The sequence below is a fragment of the Apodemus sylvaticus genome, chromosome 9 (genome assembly GCF_947179515.1).
Source record: "Apodemus sylvaticus chromosome 9, mApoSyl1.1, whole genome shotgun sequence".
NCBI lineage: Eukaryota > Metazoa > Chordata > Mammalia > Rodentia > Muridae > Apodemus > Apodemus sylvaticus.
The window spans coordinates 15,671,800-15,691,020 of record NC_067480.1 but is presented as its reverse complement, the minus strand read 5'-3'; the positions used below and the strand labels follow the sequence as shown (position 1 = coordinate 15,691,020).

General features: G+C 37.9%; 1 protein-coding gene across 9 annotated transcripts in view; it reads left to right on the top strand.

Annotated features, from left to right (window-relative positions):
- The window catches only part of Pam (peptidylglycine alpha-amidating monooxygenase), a 273,258-nt gene that overhangs the window by 197,749 nt on the left and 56,288 nt on the right, over positions 1-19,221 (top strand). For all 9 annotated transcript variants that reach the window (XM_052192590.1, XM_052192587.1, XM_052192592.1 and 6 more), the window contains exons 10-14: positions 68-148; positions 939-1,015; positions 1,509-1,612; positions 13,029-13,213; positions 14,641-14,712. In XM_052192590.1, coding sequence (XP_052048550.1) covers positions 68-148; positions 939-1,015; positions 1,509-1,612; positions 13,029-13,213; positions 14,641-14,712 — 519 coding nt within the window. The remainder of the gene's footprint in view (positions 1-67; positions 149-938; positions 1,016-1,508; positions 1,613-13,028; positions 13,214-14,640; positions 14,713-19,221) is intronic.

Here is a 19,221-nt window from a genome sequence, read left to right as displayed (position 1 = left end):
AAGTAAATAATGAACAAGATGCCTTCCAACTGCGTAGTGACTTCTCTCCCTGCCTTTGTCCCCGCAGTAGTGAATTCTGACATTTCGTGCCATTACAAAATGTATCCGATGCATGTGTTTGCCTACCGAGTCCATACTCACCATTTAGGTAAGAACTGAATTATAATTATGCTAAATTATAAATACTCTCATGTGCTTGCTGGTACTGTAAATATAAAAGTTGAGTTATACTAGACCTTCTTACCGAATTCCTTGAATCCTTACGATTAAGATAGGCAGCAGTTTGAAATCCAAAAAATACTAAAGTTTTATTTTTATTTTTTATTTTTTTATTCGATATATTTTTTATTTACATTTCAAATGATTTCCCCTTTTCTGGCTCCTCACTCCCCGAAAGTCCCATAAGCCCCCTTTCCCCCCCCCCTATTCCCCCATCTACCCCTTCCCCCTTCCCTGTTCTGGTATTGCCCTATACTGCTGCACTGAGCCTTTCCAGAACCAGTGGCTACTCCTCCATTCTTCTTGGACATCATTTGATGTGTGGATTATGTCTTGGGTAATCCAAGTTTCTAAGCTAATATACACTTATCAGCGAGTGCATACCATGATTGTTCTTTTGACACTGGGTTACCTCACTTAGTATGATGTTCTCCAGCTCTATCCATTTGTCTAAGAATTTCATGAATTCATGACGCACCCCTGTAAGCCCAGCACTCTGGGAGGCAGAGGCAGGCAGATTTCTGAGTTCAAGGCTAGCCTGGTCTACAGAGTGAGTTCCAGGACAGCCAGAGCTATATAGAGAAACCCTATCTTGAAAAAACCTAATCCACAAAACAAAAATAAAGTTATATTTTTGCAGAGAAAGTTAAATATTGAATGTGGCTCTGGGTTTCCGAATGGTTTATTATAGCGCTCGATTCTGATTTGTGTTCATCCAGGTAAGGTAGTGAGCGGATACAGAGTAAGAAACGGACAGTGGACGTTGATTGGACGCCAGAGCCCCCAGCTGCCACAGGTGTGTAGAGTCTGGTATGATCTGGACATCCTATTTAGGGCTCAGCACTTCCAGCTGTCCCCTTTTCTGCTTGTTGACCACCTGGGGTCCCTGTGAATTGCCATCTGTGCAAGACAAAGTATTTTGATGAAGTTTGAGCAATGCACAGATCTATGGGCATAGCGACAGTCACCAGGAATCACCTTAATTTGATGTTTGTATTTTCCACCCTATCATTATTCAGTACATTTCAGAAATCTCTTCTTCCAGTCTTTTTGGAGGGCTTTATAAACAGTGTTTATTTTAAACGCTGGAGCTTGTGCTGTAGTGTGGATGTGATGAACTAGGGGAGAACTCATTTTATCTAGAAATTATTTTTGAAAGGCTCAGGGGAGCTCTCTGTGTGTCTGTCTTCATCTGTTCTACTCACAATACTTCAAACCTCACATTACTCCAACATGCAGTTCTGGGTAATAGCAATTTTAATTCGTTATTGTTTTTGTCTTTGGGGCAGGCTTTCTACCCTGTGGAACACCCAGTAGATGTTACCTTTGGTGATATACTGGCAGCCAGATGTGTGTTCACTGGTGAAGGGAGGACAGAAGCCACCCACATTGGGTAAGATTCTGCATTCCTCCTATTCAGTTATACCAGGTTAAGCCATGGTTGTAGGTAACAGTTATCTCTGTGAATGAATTATACACTTTCAGTATCGTGAACCATTATGGCAAACTAGCATTGTATCAGTCCCTAACTGATTGTTTTGGAAAAGCCCTAGCCAGTGGCCTCACTTGGAAACATTTCTTTCACAAGAGTCCTTTTGCCCTCACTTTAACCTTAAGCAGACTAACATTCACACCCACAATTCTTTCAGTGTGATTATTCTCCGTCTGCAATTCTCAGTTGCTTGCGTACCGAATAAGTATGGTATCCCTTCTCTTTCCACTAAGGGATGCCAAGACATAACTAATTTTCAAAATGCCAAAGCTCCTTCAGATAGTTCTAATTTGTGTCATAAAACATATTGACAATTTTTAAAGCATTAAGGACTCTCTTAAAAATAAATTAGAAATTTAAAATGAAAGTCAAACTTTCTGGATCTTTCTGTTAGAGAAGGAGGCAGGTGCCTCCTTTCCATGTTGAACTAGATTCAAAGACTCTTTCTGCGTGCCCTGGGAAGCTTGAGAGAAGTTACAGAATGCAAAGAAGTTACAGGAAGATTTTCAGAAGAGTGGTGACTGCCAGCTAGGAATCACACTGGAGAGGAGAAAGGAAGGACAGGAACATTTGGTGAAGTTCTCATGAATGGCGGGTTTTCTTAGGACATGGGTTTCCATTTTATTTGAGCAGGAAAGCTATCAATTTGTATTAAAGAAGAAGCTTTCGAGCAGCTTTCTTAGTGTATTCCTTAAATTTTTGGAGAAGACTGGAGAAAAATCAATACACTTATTGACTTATCACAAAGGACGATAGGACAATATAGACACAACCACACTGCAAGGAGGGAACGGGTCACGCTCTCTGTGACAGTCTTTGACACTAGAGGTAACGTGATCTAGCCGGTATCGATCAGCTGCTCTCTGTTCTGTGCTCTTGTGGGGCCACAGGAACGGTAGTTAAATGCCAGAGGTTATTTTGTTAACCTTCTCAGAAAGTAAAGAAAGTAGTTCAAAATAAACACTTTCAGAGTGCTACATGTATCGATTTGCAAGCTTAAGTGTGAAGCAACTGAGTATTTTAGCCTCCCAGACCTTAACCCTTTGGGTAAGGGGTCATAATTACACCCTTGGACAGACTGTATCTGTGGAGTTTCCTCCCAAGCTAATTCCAGCCACAGGCATTAAAGGTTTGTTACTGTGCCAGACTGAGAAACTCAAGTGGTCCCCAGAGACTTCTTTTTGGTTCATGAGTCTAGAATAATTTGAGTCTTTATAAAATTGTACATTTTTGCTTTAAAATAATCCTCTAAGATGAGGATATTACTCTATCCTTTTGTAACTCTCTGGTGAGATAAAGTAAACACTATTTTTAATACAGATGAAATAGAAAGGGATTATGGCAAATTAAGTTATTGGATGAGTCTGAATTTTGAATATTTAATTTATACTACTGATTTAGTTTTTCCAGAATAATAAACTAATAAGACATGTTTGAAGAAATCTAATGGTGAATAAAATTTTTATTACAATGCATATTATATATGCATATGATGTTTCACGTGCCTTTTAAATTTAGGAAAAATACTGTCTACAGTGTTTCTGTGTTTGGTACATTAACACGTGTAGTCTCCGGGGTACAATAGGATCACAGCTGAAAACGTAAACGGCAAAGAAACAAAGATTTCTTATTAAACAATTCTTTGTAAGCCTCCTTTATCTCCTCCCATCTAACACACACACACACACACACACACATACACACCACATAGGCCAGCAAGCTCACTGGATGTAGGTCTGACCCAGAGCTTGAAGCAGTTTGGTACAGATCATAGTTGCTCCAGGCTAGTTGGGAGCCCCTTGTGTTTTTTAGAGAATTATCAACCTGACTTTGGAAGCATTTTGCCCTATACAACCCCTGAAACCATGTTGACTTTGTCCCACAAATAAGATTTTTAAGTTAAGTGATATTTTACATTAGCCAGGTTAGACTCTTGTAATCTTAAAAATTTTAGACTAGAGAAATGTTTGATTAGATAGAACAATCATGATTAACTACCAAACAGCATTTTTTAAACGGAAACTTAGTTTTCATATTAGAGATTCATTTCAAAATATTGCCATTGAGAAATAGGTCCAAGTGTGGTGCTACACACCTATTGAGGCTGAAACAGGAGGATCATGGGTTTGAGAGCTTTCTAAGACACATGGTGGGTTCAAAGCCAACCTTGAGTCTGACTTTGCTTCATTGAAAGATAATATCTCAAAGCAAAACAAATAGGTCAATTTAACAATCTGCATGTCTATTATGAGGGAATAGAAAAAATATGTGGCGTATTGCACAGTGAGACACTGTTCAGTTTTCAAAGGAAAAGGAGAAAACTGATTTGTTACAACATAGATGAATCTGACTTTGTGCTAAGTAAAATAAGCCAGGCACAGAGAAACAAATGCCGAATGTTAGTACTGTTTAAAATATTGCATTTACTTAGGGTGTGGGTGGGCGTGGGGGTGTTATATAAGCACCTGTGTCCTTCCATATGTGTGGGAGTCAGAGATCCAGAGAGTCCAGTCTCTCTTTATACCCTGGGTCCCTGAGATCGAACTCAGAACCTTAGGTGTGTTGGCAGATGCTTTTACTGCTGAGTTGTCAGTCCAGCAGTCTTTTTATATGTGCAACCTGATAAAGAGTTAGAGTAACAGTTAGGAGGACTCAGAGGTAGAGTCAGGAGGACAAAGTAGGACTAAGTGGAAATGGTTGGTTGAAGAGTATACACTTTTAAATAGACAAGAAAATAGCTTTTGTATTTTCTGTTAGACAACAAAGTGACTACATACAATAATATATATATTGAAATAAGTACATTTCAAGAACTTAAGTATGAAAAAGTGATAGTTCTGCAAGGTAGTGGATGTACCAAAATATGTTCTTTGTTGTATGCACATGCTAAAACATAATATCACTGCTAATACATGGGACTAAGATTTGTCAATAAAAACTAGTGTTAAATGTACTTTTTAAACAGTTGTACTTAAGTCTAGATAAATTAACAAATATACTGCAGGAGAAAATGTTTTATATATATATATATCACAAATTATAAAATAATAGATCTTAAAGAAGAAACTGCATAAAATATATAGTAATAACATTGTTCCAGTGAATTCGTGAAGAAGCAATACTTTATGCCTGGTTGTGGTACATATTTTACATTCATTGAGACACTTCTCTAAATTAATTTCAAATGTTTAGCCAAGTTTAAACAATTAAAATCTACTTAAGTCAGTCAATTAAGGTAATTAAGTCAGCTAATCACCCAAAAATTTTTAGACTAAATATCTACATTACAATGCTTATCAGGTAGCATTTGCCTTAGTCAACTTATTGGTCATCTTTTCTCTTGAAATGTGTTATTTTGTGACAATATAAACAGAAAAGAATAATGACAATGTATAGAAGATATCATCCTAAACAAACAAAGCACATTAATTACCATTTTAATTCATCATTCACTGTTACTGTATCACATACAAAATAATGAGTGTCTCTTAATGACATTTTGTACACTGGTATAATAAATATACTCTCTTCATTTCCTTCTCTTGTCCCCTTCTCTCTCCTGAAGTACCAGCTCTCTTCCAAAATAGTCTCCTTTCTGCTTCACGTCTATTTATTAACCAACGTTTTTAAGTTCAGTATTTGCAAAGTGGAAGGTATATGATAAATACTTACTCCCTATTGTGCATCTTTAAAAGCACTTAGCTTTCATAAAACAAAATCTTTAACATCTCATATTTATTTCCCAAGTTAGTATGACCCATTCTGGTCCTATTTAAACCCCGCTTCTGTTGATGATAAGAAACAGGACGAGGGGAAGATGCCGTTGAGTTTTCAGAGTCGGTGCCTTCAATCTCAGCATGACCTACAGACACTGGAGTTTTCTAGTGATTCATTTTAGAATACTTGGTGCTTCCGTAAATTGCCATTATGAACTTTGTATTGGGAAACATTTTTATAAAAGCCTCCAAAAGGCTGAAGTAATTGTTAGCAACATAGATACAAATATATATTTTTCAGAAACACCACCAAAAAGATATGCATTGGAACTAAACCATCGTTCTGCAATGGGGTTAATCAGGACTGGTGTCTCAGAACATGATAAATTACAGGCAGTTATTCAGCAAGAATATTCTCCATTCACCATTCATTTCTTGAGGTTTCTTGTCTCTCCAGGCCCACCAAAACACATCAGATTTAAATCTACTCATATGAAGTATGCTAGTATCAAGGCAAAATCATCACAGGGGCACTTGGTTGTGAAATAAGTATAATGCTGTGATGTTGGAATATTGATGATACCCACAGCCATCATGTTAATGAATGCATAGGCACTGGGATATTTCAACAGCCAAGCACCCAGGCAGACAGGTGACCACAGCCTTCCTCCACCACTACTGTCCCATGTGAACAACTAATCAGAGGAGCAGTTGAATTGCATGTGTTGACCTCTGAGGAAAATAATGGCCCCATGAGTCTCAGGATTGTTGAGAAGGCAGTCAGTAGGATTTAAAGTTTCAAGTTTGGGATGTTATGTGTTGGTTTCTTGGCTGTGGCTGTTTGCAGGGTTGGGAAAATATGAATGGTGGTGGACTAAAACTAGCAAGCAGTGCTTCTGCTGCGACCATTGACTCCTACCCATCCTCAGAATGTGATGGGCTGCCTGTCAGATAGGAGGAGGAGCCCAGCTCCCTGGGAAAGGGAGAGAGGGAGGGAGAGGGGGAGGGAAAGTCCAGTTAGTGACAGATAGAAATGAAACATGTTGCTTTTTATTCAGCATTTCCAATGAGTTTTTTCTTACCATAACCAATGTTTATCAATTATTTATCAACTCATTTTTGCCTCACAGTCATACCTCAAAGAACTGTAATGGTGAGCACATTAGTGTTTAGCACAGAATCCTATGCTTAAGGACAAACATATTTTTCTATATGATTAATGTATATGATTAATATACATTAATGTACTATATTATGAAAGGTGAGTATGTTCTATTAATTGTATTAGTGTACCTTGTGAATAAATATTGTGCTGCTTGGGCACGTATATGAATAATATAGGTATATTTTTACATTTATGTGTAATTTTTTTAAGCTAATACATGACAAGATCATTCATGTTAGAAGTGCCTATATTACATTTTTATTTTCACAGATTTGCTAAAATAACAAACTATGATTTTAAGTAATAACAAACTATTACATTATTTTAAAATACTTAAATGTATACATTTTCTTAATTTTTTATTGTTTTTGTTATTATAATTACAATTACAATGTTTCTCCCTTTCCTCTTGTCTCTCCCACATACCCACCCTTGTTCTCTTTCAAATTCTTGCCTTCTTTATTCCTTAATTGTCATATATATATATGACAATTCTTAAATGTAACCTGGTCACTATGTATAGTGTATATTCATTATATGATCTTATGGCTGACCATGAGGTATTGGATAATTAACTGGTATACTCTTCTCTAGGGAAGGCTATTGCTTCAACTGTCAGCATTCCTTAGTTATATGCAGTTCTTTGTGTAGGATTGATGCCTCGTGGATTTTTCCCCCATCCAAATTGTCTATTGTCCTTGTTAAGTTCCCCTTTGGGTGAGACTTTATGGGTGTAACCTCTGGCATTATTAGGAGACTCAATCTCACAGCAAACTCCCTGAAAGCACCTGTCTGGTACTTACACTCTTTCTGGACCCTCTTCTGCAATGTACCATGAGCCTAAGGTGCAAGAGTGTTCAGTAGATATATTCATATGGACTGCACTCCGAAGCTCTGCATTCTGATTGGTTTTCTATTGTGGCCTCTGTCTATTGCAAAGAGAGATTTCCTTAAGGAGGGGGAGAAGTTACACTTATCTCTGTGTGTAAGAAAGATGCATAGATTATTATTATATATTTTATTGTATATATTATGTTTATTATATTATATTATATTACTAGGTATGATGCTGATTTAGTGATCCCCAGCTATAATGCCTATGAGCTACACTGACATGCTCGGCATGGCTGCTGTCCGTGTGCAGTAGTGGGATACCTTGGCTCTCTAGTTGAACAGAAGACCCACTTAACAAGAGGGAAACACTGCTGGGCAGTGGAAACCTAGCTAAACTGAATGCTAGTGATGTCATGGACCTTACAGGAGAACCTACAACCAAAAGAATTTTCAAACGTATGACTTTGTACTTTCCCATGTGTAACTTCTAACTTCCCTTGCCTCCAGCATTGGTGTAAAATTACTTTAGTTGATGTTCCTTCCTTATTCTGTATTCTAACCCTTTACTGAGTGCCCTCTCACTGGTTTCCTGGCAACAGGAGTAACTTGTTTTCCTCATCACTGGATAGGCTGATGATTCTTTTTAGCAAACATTTCATAGTTTAGCTCCTTGTTCCCGATTGATTACCTTTTATGCATACAGTCATATTATCTGCAAATAAAGATAAGTTGGCCTCTCCCTTTCCTATTTGTATCCAATCTCCTTCAGTTGATCTACCTAAGACTTCAAACTCTTTATAGAATAGATATGGGAAGAGCTGACAACCTGTTCTCAGTCCTGATTTTAATGGAATTGCTTTGAGCTTCTAATCTTTTAAGGTTTATACCAGCTGTGAGCTTACTGTACACTGCCTTTATTATGTTGAGGGTATATTTCTTATGTCCTGTGATGGCTACCTTTATATCAACTTGACAGAAGGTACAGTCATTGGAAAGGAAAGAGCCTCAATTGAGAAAATGCCTTCTTAAAACAGGGCTGTAGGCAGTCCTATAGGGCGTTTTCTTAATTAGCAATTGATCAGTGAGCACTCAGCCCACTGCAGGTGGTGCTATCCCTGGGCTAGTGGCCCTGAGTTCTATAAGAAAGCAGGCTGTGCAAGTCATGCAAAGCAAGCCAGTACTCAGTACCTCTCCATGGCTTCTGCATCAGCTCCTGCTTCCAGGTTCCTGCCCTGCTTGAAATCCTGCCCTGACTTCCTTTAATGATAGACTATGATGCAGAAGTGTATGTTAAATAAATCCTTTCTTCTCAACTTGCTTTTGATTATGTTGCTTCACCAAAGCAATAGAAATCTAAACTAGGACATATACCTAGTCTCTCTAGGATTTTATCATTAAGGAGTGTTGGATAGCAGCCTTATTTATAATAGCCAGAAGCTAGAAAGAACCCAAATGTCCCTCAAAGGAGGAATGGATACAGAAAATGTGGTATATTTACACAATGGAATACTACTCAGCAATTAGAAACAATGAATTCACAAAATTTTTAGACAAATGGTTTGATCTGGAAAATATCATCCTAAGTGAGGTAACCCAATCACAAAAGAATACACATGGAATGTAATCTCTGATAAGTGGATATTAATTAGCCCAGAAGCCCTGAATACCCAAGGCACAAATCGCATAACAAATGACTCCCATGAAGAAGTATGGAGAGGGTCCTGATCCTGGAAAGGATTGATCTAGCATTGGAGGGGAATATAAGGACAGAGAAAAAGGAGGGAGGTGATTGGAGAATGGATGGAGAGAAGAGGTTTATGGGACATATGGGGAGGGGGGATCTGGGAAAGGGGAGATCATTTGGAATGTAAACAAAGAATATAGAAAATAAAAATATTAAAAATAATAATAATAACTAAAAAAAAGGAGTATTGGATTTTGTCAAAGGTCTTTTCTGCATATAATGGCAGTGCATTTTTTGTTTGTTTCAATATGCTTATATGGTAGATAACATTTATTGATTTACCTGTGTCAAACCATCCTTATATCTCTGGGATAAAGACAACTTGATCATAGTGGATAATCTTTTTGATGTGTAGAATTTGAGTTAAATGTATTTTACATTTATTTTCATAATAAATATAGCAAATATGATTATTTTATTTGGCTCTTTGTATGGCTTTTGTTATCAGGGTAATAGTGGCTTCATAAAAAGAATTAGGCAATATGCCTTCAATTTTCATTTTGTGGAATATTGAGGAATATTGACATTAGTGTTTCTCTGAAAGTCTGACAGAATTCTCTGCTGGATCTATATGACTGGCTTTTGTTTCTTTGGTTAACTGGTTGTTGTTGTTGCTGTGAAATTTAGTTACCGTTTGTATTTCTCTAGGGGTTACAGGTCTCGTGTTAGTAAGAGTTCTCTAGAGAAATTGTACTTCTAGAATGAATCTATGTATTTTAAAAGGGAATTTATTACAAAGACTTACAGGCTGTGGTCTGTCTAGTCCACCAATGTCCGTCTACTGATGGAAAGTCTAAGAATGTGAGCTATGTTCATGCTATGAAGCTAGATGTTTCTGGTTGTCCTCAGTGTCCCTTTGACTCTCGAAGAATAGGCTCTAATATCAGTGATGAAATCATAGATGAACCTGCCTGCAAGAGAGGGCGTGAAGGCTAAAACCGAAAGAAGCTTCCTTCCTTCTTCCGTGTCCTTTTACTATGGCACCATCCCTTCCTCTTAGAGCACATCATTTTCTAACTGGCTCTAGAACTGTTCAGAGATAATTTTGGATGGTGTTTTGACACCATGAAAAAGTGCACAGTGATCAGGTGTTGGCTTAGGGTTGCTTCACTTCACGATTTGCTTTTATTGCATGGAAAAGGCAGTTAAAATGACATATATCAGATTTGCAGTAAGAAGCCAAATTATTTCCAAAGCATTCTCAGAGCTTGTCCACATTGCTGATTCCCGAGGTCTCACAGGAACCATACATTTTCACAGCTTACAGGAATCACATTCGATTTGGAAAAGATTTTTCTTTCCTTCCTGTTTCTTGCTGACGTCATCTATGTTGCTATGGAAAGGAATTGATTGCCGCATGACACTGGTGGAAAAATCAACACTGATGAATTACTCCGGAGCAAACAGCCTATGTTATAAAGCTGTTCTCTGATTGCTTGCTAAAAATGGTCACAGCTAATAACCGGAAGGGAATGTTCTTTATCCAGAACTAAGTTGCTATGCAAACCTTCTGAAGTGTGTGGATACAAAGCCTTCATTACCACCGAGAGACTTAGATACCTGGCAATCTGTGTTGAGTGAAGAGGAAAGCAGGCTTTGTAAAGGTTCTGGTTATTTCTAGTACCTGGAACTGTTTTCTTGAAACTGGCTGTTTCACTGTTTTAAACATCTAACTTAGTGTTATCTGTCTACTACAGTACTACCTGGGTAGGATGTGCATCCCTTAAAAAAGGTTACTCATATTCACTGGGAATCGTTGCTGACCATTCTTCTGTTCCTTGCTACCTAGCTCCAGTCCCACAGTCAGCAATCAGGGCTATACTCATGTTGCTTTAGGAGTCACATGACCATAAGAAGGAGGCAGGGAATCCCAAACAAGTTTCTAGGCACTGGCCAGTAAGTGTGCTTGTAAGAAATAGATGAGATTCCTATTGGAGTATTTTTTTTAATTTTATTCAATATATTTTTTATTTACATTTCAAATGATTTCCCCTTTTCTGGTTCCCCACTCCCCGAAAGTCACATAAGCCCCCTTCCCTCCCTCTGTTCTCCCACCCATCCCTTCCCACTTCCCTATTCTGGTTTTGTCTTATACTGCTACACTGAGTCTTTCCAGAACTAGGGGCCACTCCTCCGCTCTTCTTGTACCTCATTTGAAGTGTGGATTATGTTTTGCATATTCCAGTTTTCCAAGCTAATATCCACTTATTAGTGAGTGCATACCATGATTGATCTTTTGAGACTGGGTTACCTCCCTTAGTATGATGTTCTCCAGCTCCATCCATTTGCCTAAGAATTTCATGAATTCATTGTTTCTAATGGCTGAATAGTACTCCATTGTGTAGATATACCACATTTTTTGCATCCATTCTTCTGTTGAGGGATACCTGTGTTCTTTCTAGCTTCTGGCTATTATAAATAGGACTGCTATGAACATAGTGGAACATATATCCTTATTACATGCTGGGAAATCCTCTGGGTATATGCCCAGGAGTGGTATAGCAGGATCTTTCGGAAGTGACATGCCCAGTTTTCTGAGGGACTGCCAGACTGATTTCCAGAGTGGTTGTACTAATTTGCAACCCCACCAGCAGTGGAGGAGTGTTCCTCTTTCTCCACATCCTTGCCAACATCTGCTGTCTCCTGAGTTTTTAATCTTAGCCATTCTGACTGGTGTAAGGTGAAATCTCAGGGTTGTTTTGATTTGCATTTCCCTGATGACTAGTGAAGTTGAGCATTTTTTAAGATGTTTCTCCACCATCTGAAGAATTGGCGTATTTTAAATTTCACCCATCTGTCCTTCTTAAGCTTAGGGAAGAAAGGGTTCATTAGCTCATAATTGAAGGTTACAGACATCCTTGCAAGGAAGGACAGGTAGTTGGAAATCAAAGCAGCTTGTGTCATCCATAGTCAAGAGCAGAGAAAAGACACACTTTTGGTCCGGGACCTAAACCCAGGGAATGGTACCAGCAGTGTTAGACCGGTTCTTCCATGTCAACTAAAGAAATCTACTAGTCACCCACAGCCAAGCTGACAGATGAATCTAATCTAGATCATTCTCACTGAAACATCTTCCCCAAAGGACCCGACAGCTTTTACTATCCACTTGACACAGGCTGCAGTCACCTGAGAGTAGAGACTCTACTGAATGATCAGATTAGTCTAGCATCTTGCATTTGGGAAATTTTCCTCATTCCTAGCTAATGCAGGAGAGTCCATCAGATTGTAGATGACCCTAAAGCTAAGCTGGTGGTCATGAGCTTATAAGAAAGCTAAGCTTGAGCCACCAGCAGTAATTCCCTTCACCGCGTCTGCTTTCAGTTCCTCCCTGAGCTCCTTCCCTGACATCCTGTAACCTGTAAGCTGAAATATACCATCTCCTCCTCTATTTAGCTTTCGTTCAGGGAGCTCTCTTCAGAGCAACAGAGATGAAACTGGAATACCAGATGACTATAAATTGTTCCAAGTTGATAACTGGAACAAACCATCACACCATCATTAAGCAAATACTGCAGTTTATTTAAAATGTAATTGATTTATGTGTAGGTTTTATAATGAAGCCAGTAAATAAAGAACAAAAGGATTTAGGAGGAAAATATGTATCTCCCAGCTACTTAAATACCATTTTTATCTGTGATACTGAGTGATGTCCACAGAGGAACCAATACTTCAATGTCGGATGTAAATTCACCTTTGATGTTAGAGACGATGATGGATTTTAAAGGGAAATGTAAAATAGATGCAGTTCTTCGCTGTTGAGTCCACCATGGGCAGATTTACAGGTGGCATTTTTCTTGCATTAAGGATGGGTGTTACATGAACCCTTGATGTGCTGTGTCTACTTCCCTCCCCCTACAGTGGCACATCCAGTGACGAAATGTGCAACCTGTACATTATGTATTACATGGAAGCCAAGCATGCAGTGTCCTTCATGACCTGTACACAGAACGTGTCTCCAGATATGTTCAGAACCATCCCAGCAGAGGCCAACATTCCCATTCCTGTAAAATCTGACATGCTTATGATGCATGGACATCACAAAGGTGAGATGGATGTTTAACCCAGCATACCAGAGGGTTTTGTGCTTTGTATTTTCCTTTTTGTATCTCACTTGACTACATGATTAATCAGTTATTCTTAGCTTCCTTAACCAATCACATATGTGCACATATTCTTATTTCTTCTCTTTCTTTCATGTACAATCTCCACTGACATATTTCCATCAAACAGTAAAAGAGGGCTCAGTTGATATAGTGCTTGGCACAAGGATATGATGCCCTGGGTTCGATCCCCATTACTAATGTAAAGAACGAGACACAGGGGCAGACATCTGTAATCCCACATTAGGGAGGCAGAGGAAGGCAGGTTCCAGTGCTCTCCTGGTCACCCAGCATAACCTAATCAGTCAGTGAGCTCCGGAGTCAACAAAACACGCTGTCAGAACATCCAGCGTTGATATCTGTCCTCCATAAACATGCACACTCATGTGTAAAAACATCAATATAGACACACACACACAAATATATGAACACATTTATAGTGCATAGCACACACACATTTTTCATGTACAAATAGACACTCAACTCACACACATGTCTGAACAAGCACACACATATGTGTATATACACCACTTATACAAATATAGCAAATATACAAGCAGGCACGCCCATGTATACACAAATACATGCACACACACACACACACACACACACGTCAAATCTCAGCCAGTGACAAAAAGACTGTTAGTTTTGTGACCAATCCCACCATTGTATGAAGAAGTAAGTCTTTCTTCATATTATTCCTGTTATTTTTACTTTTCTTACCTCACTCATTCCTTAGGCAGAAAAGACATCCATGACTTATAAATTGTACCACACTCCAGATGTTTATTATCTCCAGTCATATCTGCATATTGTGCCTTCTCAAGTGAAAGACAATTCTTTGCATTCCTTGTCTTTGCTCTTGAGGTTTTCATTCTCAGACCCTTTAGCCTTTTGCTCATCTGCAGAATGGCCACACTTGACTGTCGTCCCTATCGTTTCAAATTGCTTACAGCATGAAGTTCGCTGAGGCTTTATGGAGTTTTGTAAATTCAACCATGAAGTGCCACGGCAGCTAGTAATCAGGTCATTGACTATGATGCTAATATATTTAGAGAATAGAAGTTTATATACTTTTTTAAAGTGTCTTAAATATGATTATATCGATTTTAAAAATAAATATGAGTACTTTGTTGAAACTTTTTTTTAGTGCTCTGTAATTGATGTGTTATATAAAAGACTAGTTGGCCTGAGTTTGTAGGTAGTTGTGCTGGGGGCAAGAGAGAGTTAGGCATGAGAGTACACAATGTAATGACCATAAGGAACTGCATAGTACTAAAATTATTGTTCTGATGACCGAATCCCAGTAAACTAGAAAAGTATGTAATAGATGCTGATAGTGCACCTTCAACTTCTTTGATGTTTCACAGAAATTGAAAATAAGGAAAAGAGTGTGTTAATACCGCAGCCAAAACGGGGAGAGGAAGAGGGATTCGAGCAGGGTAAGTACCCTACATCTGGAACTAGCCCATGAGAGTATTCCTTATCCAAAGAGGCGAGTTATGAAGTAATAAGTTTATGTCGCCGTGTCAGCCTCAGACCATATCATTACTGTTCTCATATGGTACATAATTAATTTGTAAAAAAAGTGGTCATTTATTGCACTTCGCCGTAAATGCAAAATTCACTAGTGTAATTGAGTCCTGTTTGGCTTTTTTTTTTTCTGTCTTTGCTTCAGTTTGCTTACTATTACAGTTTTTCTGTAGAGTTTGTAGAACTGTAAATTAAGCCAGGAGAAGCAGGCATGAAGCTGTTTCTGAAAGCTAGTGAACATCTTCATTTAAACGCTTACGTTATTAACTATATGTGAGTTTCGATCCAAAGGAACTTGAGAATTCAACCTGCCTCTTCTCTGCCCTCAACTGGACAGGACGGACTGCTGCTATGGCTTCAGAGTCTCCTGTTATATTGCCATCTGATGAGTAAAGACGGCATCCTTTTCCCTGTGCACTGCGTATTAGGAGTGTTTGAAGCTATAATGTCATAAACTACATGTGCTGGCAGGGAGAAAGTCCTCTCTAGAATTTTGGTCCCTTACCAGTTCTTTGGAAAATACTGGTTGTGTCAGGTATTAGAGTATTTCATCCTATTAAGTCATTGAGGGCTAAGTACAATACACTTTTAAACATTAGCTTAATATTTATAAAGACATGTCAATTTAAGACAAAAGACAAATGGATGTTTACTAGTCACAGTCTGTGGGACTTTGGGCCAAGAATATAGCTCAGTGGGAAAAGCTCTTGTTGAATAAGCATGAAACAGAGTTCACATCTCCACCCCTTCTGTAGAAGGCAGGCAGGATGGGTAGCCTGTCTGTAATCTCAGAGCTTGAAAATCCAAGACAAGGGATCACCTGGTCAAACTGACTATGTAGAGTAGCCAAGGGGCAGAGCTCTTCGTTCAGAAATAAACAAACAATAATAACACCAAAACTTACATCAGTAAATAAAGCAGAGGTCAACTGAAGAGGATATCTACATTAATCTCGAACCTACACACACGCACACACACACATACACACGCACACACACACATATATATACATACACATATATACATACACACATAAACACTACATACACATACAAACACATACATACATATACACACATACACACACAAACACCTACACACACATACACTCACATACACACATACATATAAACACACACACATACAATATAAACACACATATACACACAATCACAAACATACACATATACATTCATACACATATACACAGAGGCATGCACATATGTGTACCTGTACAAACAAATGTAAACACACATACATACATAAACATCACACATACACACACACACGAAGAAAATAACGTATTAAAATAAAGTATTAAAAGAAAATAAAGCTTAAGACATTTCCATTTACATGTTAAGTCAAAACCAGGGGGATAACTGTCCTAAAAAAAATCAGTATATCTTTTTTTAAATCCCAATCACTGTCCCCCTTCTAGCACACCCCCACCCAAAGGAATAATAGCTAACTTTATCGATTCTCTTGATCGATTTGTTAGCAACTCAGGAATAGCAGCCTAATTACAGATAGTATTAACAGAGTTTACTGTAACTATGCTGAAATTTGTCCAGATTTACAATTAATTATTTTGACACAGGGCACAGTTCTAATTTACGTCTTTGAAATAACTTGAGCAATCTTAAAATTCATTCGCAAATGCTAACACACATGTGAATATGTTGGATGGGACCATTTGCAGATATGTAAACTGAGACAGGATTGCCCTTTCCCTTTGTTGTTAGTTAGTTGATCAGTGCTAAAAACCTAAAGACCTTATGAGCAAATCAGTCTTATTTCTAATCACTGGAATCTAGGGAGTGTCAAATATGCACACTGTTCCCTTAAAACGCCTCACCAACTTCATATGCTGTCATGTTTCTCCCCTTTCCCTCCTAGCATCAAGTTTGAAATGTACCCAGACCCTTGTGAAGTCCAGAGGACTATCCTGCTGTGTATTCTTCTACTTATAGTTGAATGATACTGTAAGGAAAGTAATCTTGACTCAGAAATAGTACTCTGACTCAGTTGCAGAAAATAAGCTCTAGTGTTGAAATGGATATATCCATTTTCCCCTCCAGCCTTCTATGAAGTACTGGCCCACGGAGTCGTGCCAATGGCCACTGCAGTCTTTGTGTTAGCCTGCTGGTCACTGGAGACCATCAACTGAATATTTAATTGGAAACACAGAAAATATGCGCATTCACACAGACTATCTGATGTACTAATGAGATCAATCTATTTCTTTACAGTGCGAAGGCTAAATCTACTCATTAATGAGAGAACAGCCCATTCTTCAAAGAGACATTTGTTTGCACAAAATACCTATTTATTTCATTCCCCAGGCAGTCGTCCTGACCAAATAGCTAGTAAGAGGACTAGAATTATTCAAAGCAAATGACTCCATGTGCCAAAATTTTTAAAGTAAACCCTTAAAAATAACCCATGACTTTATTTTGTTGTGCAGGTGCAATTTGTGCTCATGCATTCCCCCAAATTGCATTAACTCTTTTAATGTTTTAGCCTTCAACGATAAAATAGACCTAAATTATTTCTGCAGGGCTAGCCACAAAGCAACAGATATCATCTACATTAGTTCCACAGAAAGTCTCAAAATCTGGTAAGGAGAAGAATAGTCATGAAACAAGAAAAAAATGACTGATAACATCAGGGACCTCTACACAAAGGCAAGCTTTTTACTGACCACCAAATACAGGTTGTTACACAAATGACATGGGTGGTCCTACCTATGGACACAAGTATATACTCAGGTATATACACATGTATATACACATATAGATAAAAGAGTAATATACTATCTATCCATAATCCACCACATGGAATGTATGTATGCAGCATTCACTGGAGAGCTGATATGTAGAAAAAGCACACAATATGTTATAAATACTATGTCTTTTAAAAGGATAAAATTTACTAAGATAAAATCCATGGGGAATGCTCAAATTCTTTTACCTGAAATAAAAAATATGCAGCTACAGCTACAGGAACTGGGGAGATGGCTTAGTGGGTAGAGTTCGTGCTATTGCAAACAAGAGTGAAGATCTGAATTCGGATCCCAGCACCCACATAAAAGTGGGTGTATGGGCATGCATTTGTAACCCTAAAATTGAATGGGTGGAGACAGAAAGATTCCAAGAGCTAAACTCAACAAATCTTTTAACATAGGTTCATATAATACTTTGTTTCTTTTTAAAAAAGATTTATTTATTTATCGTATGTATATGAGCACACTGTAGCTGTACAGATGATTGTGAGCCAGCATGTGGTTACTGGGAATTGAATTCAGGACCTCTGCTCTCTCCAGCTCCAGCTCCAGTATTATTTTTTCTAAGTACACTGTAGCTGTCATCAGACACACCAGAAGAGAGCATCAGATCTCATTATGGATGGTTGTGAGCCACCATGTGGTTGCTGGGATTTGAAATCAGAACCTTTGGAAGAGCAGTCAGGGCTCTTAACCGCTGAGCCATTTCTCCAGCCCTAATACTTTGTTTCTTTTCTTTGAAATTTTTCTCCCTAAAAATGGTAGCTATTAACGTTGTTCCGAGAACATTGATCTTGAATGAAAATCAGTTGACGTCTGAGTCATGTGTGGTGCCGTTGGTGTGCTTACGATAGCTCACTGGCTGTCTGCAGCAGCCTTCCCAAGCGCACCTCAGGCTCCGTCTCAGATGCTGTCATTTCTGAGACACCAAAGAGCCATTCGTGCATAGTGGATTTCCCCCTTAAATTGTCTTAGACAATGCAACAATTGAAAATACCTTAACAAGTCTACAGGGTTATTTTGTAATAATGGTTACTTTGAGTTTTAAATAATATTCATTTTAGATGATAGCTATACAAACTATAAACAGAAGATTGATAGTACAAAGACATGCTTGTATGTAAAATAAATATTACACATATATTTTAAATATATATTCATATATTATAGTGACAATATTTATATTAGACTACTATATATAGCTTTATATTCTTTTAAAAACTATTATATCTTGCATATTTCCTAAAATAATAAAATCTCTTGGCAAGACAGAATTATCTTTCAGTTCTGAGAAACAAATTCAGGTAATGCTAGGTAAGTATTAACCACTAAGGTACATACCCAACCTACAAAAACTATCTTTAATGACTGTATAATTAGATTATACTCCTATTGCTTATCAGATATCTTATTTCTCTGTATATGAGCTTATATGTAAACAAATTAATAACATATGTCTCCATACATAAAGACAGAAATATCACCACCCCTTAAATTATGTGACAAATTATGTACATTCGTGAATACAATAGATAGTGAATGATTACCTGTATTTAATAAGTACGGTAATAAGTGAACTGGTGCCTACATATATAATAAGTATGATAGATTAAACAGTGAGCCATTACAGATGTGT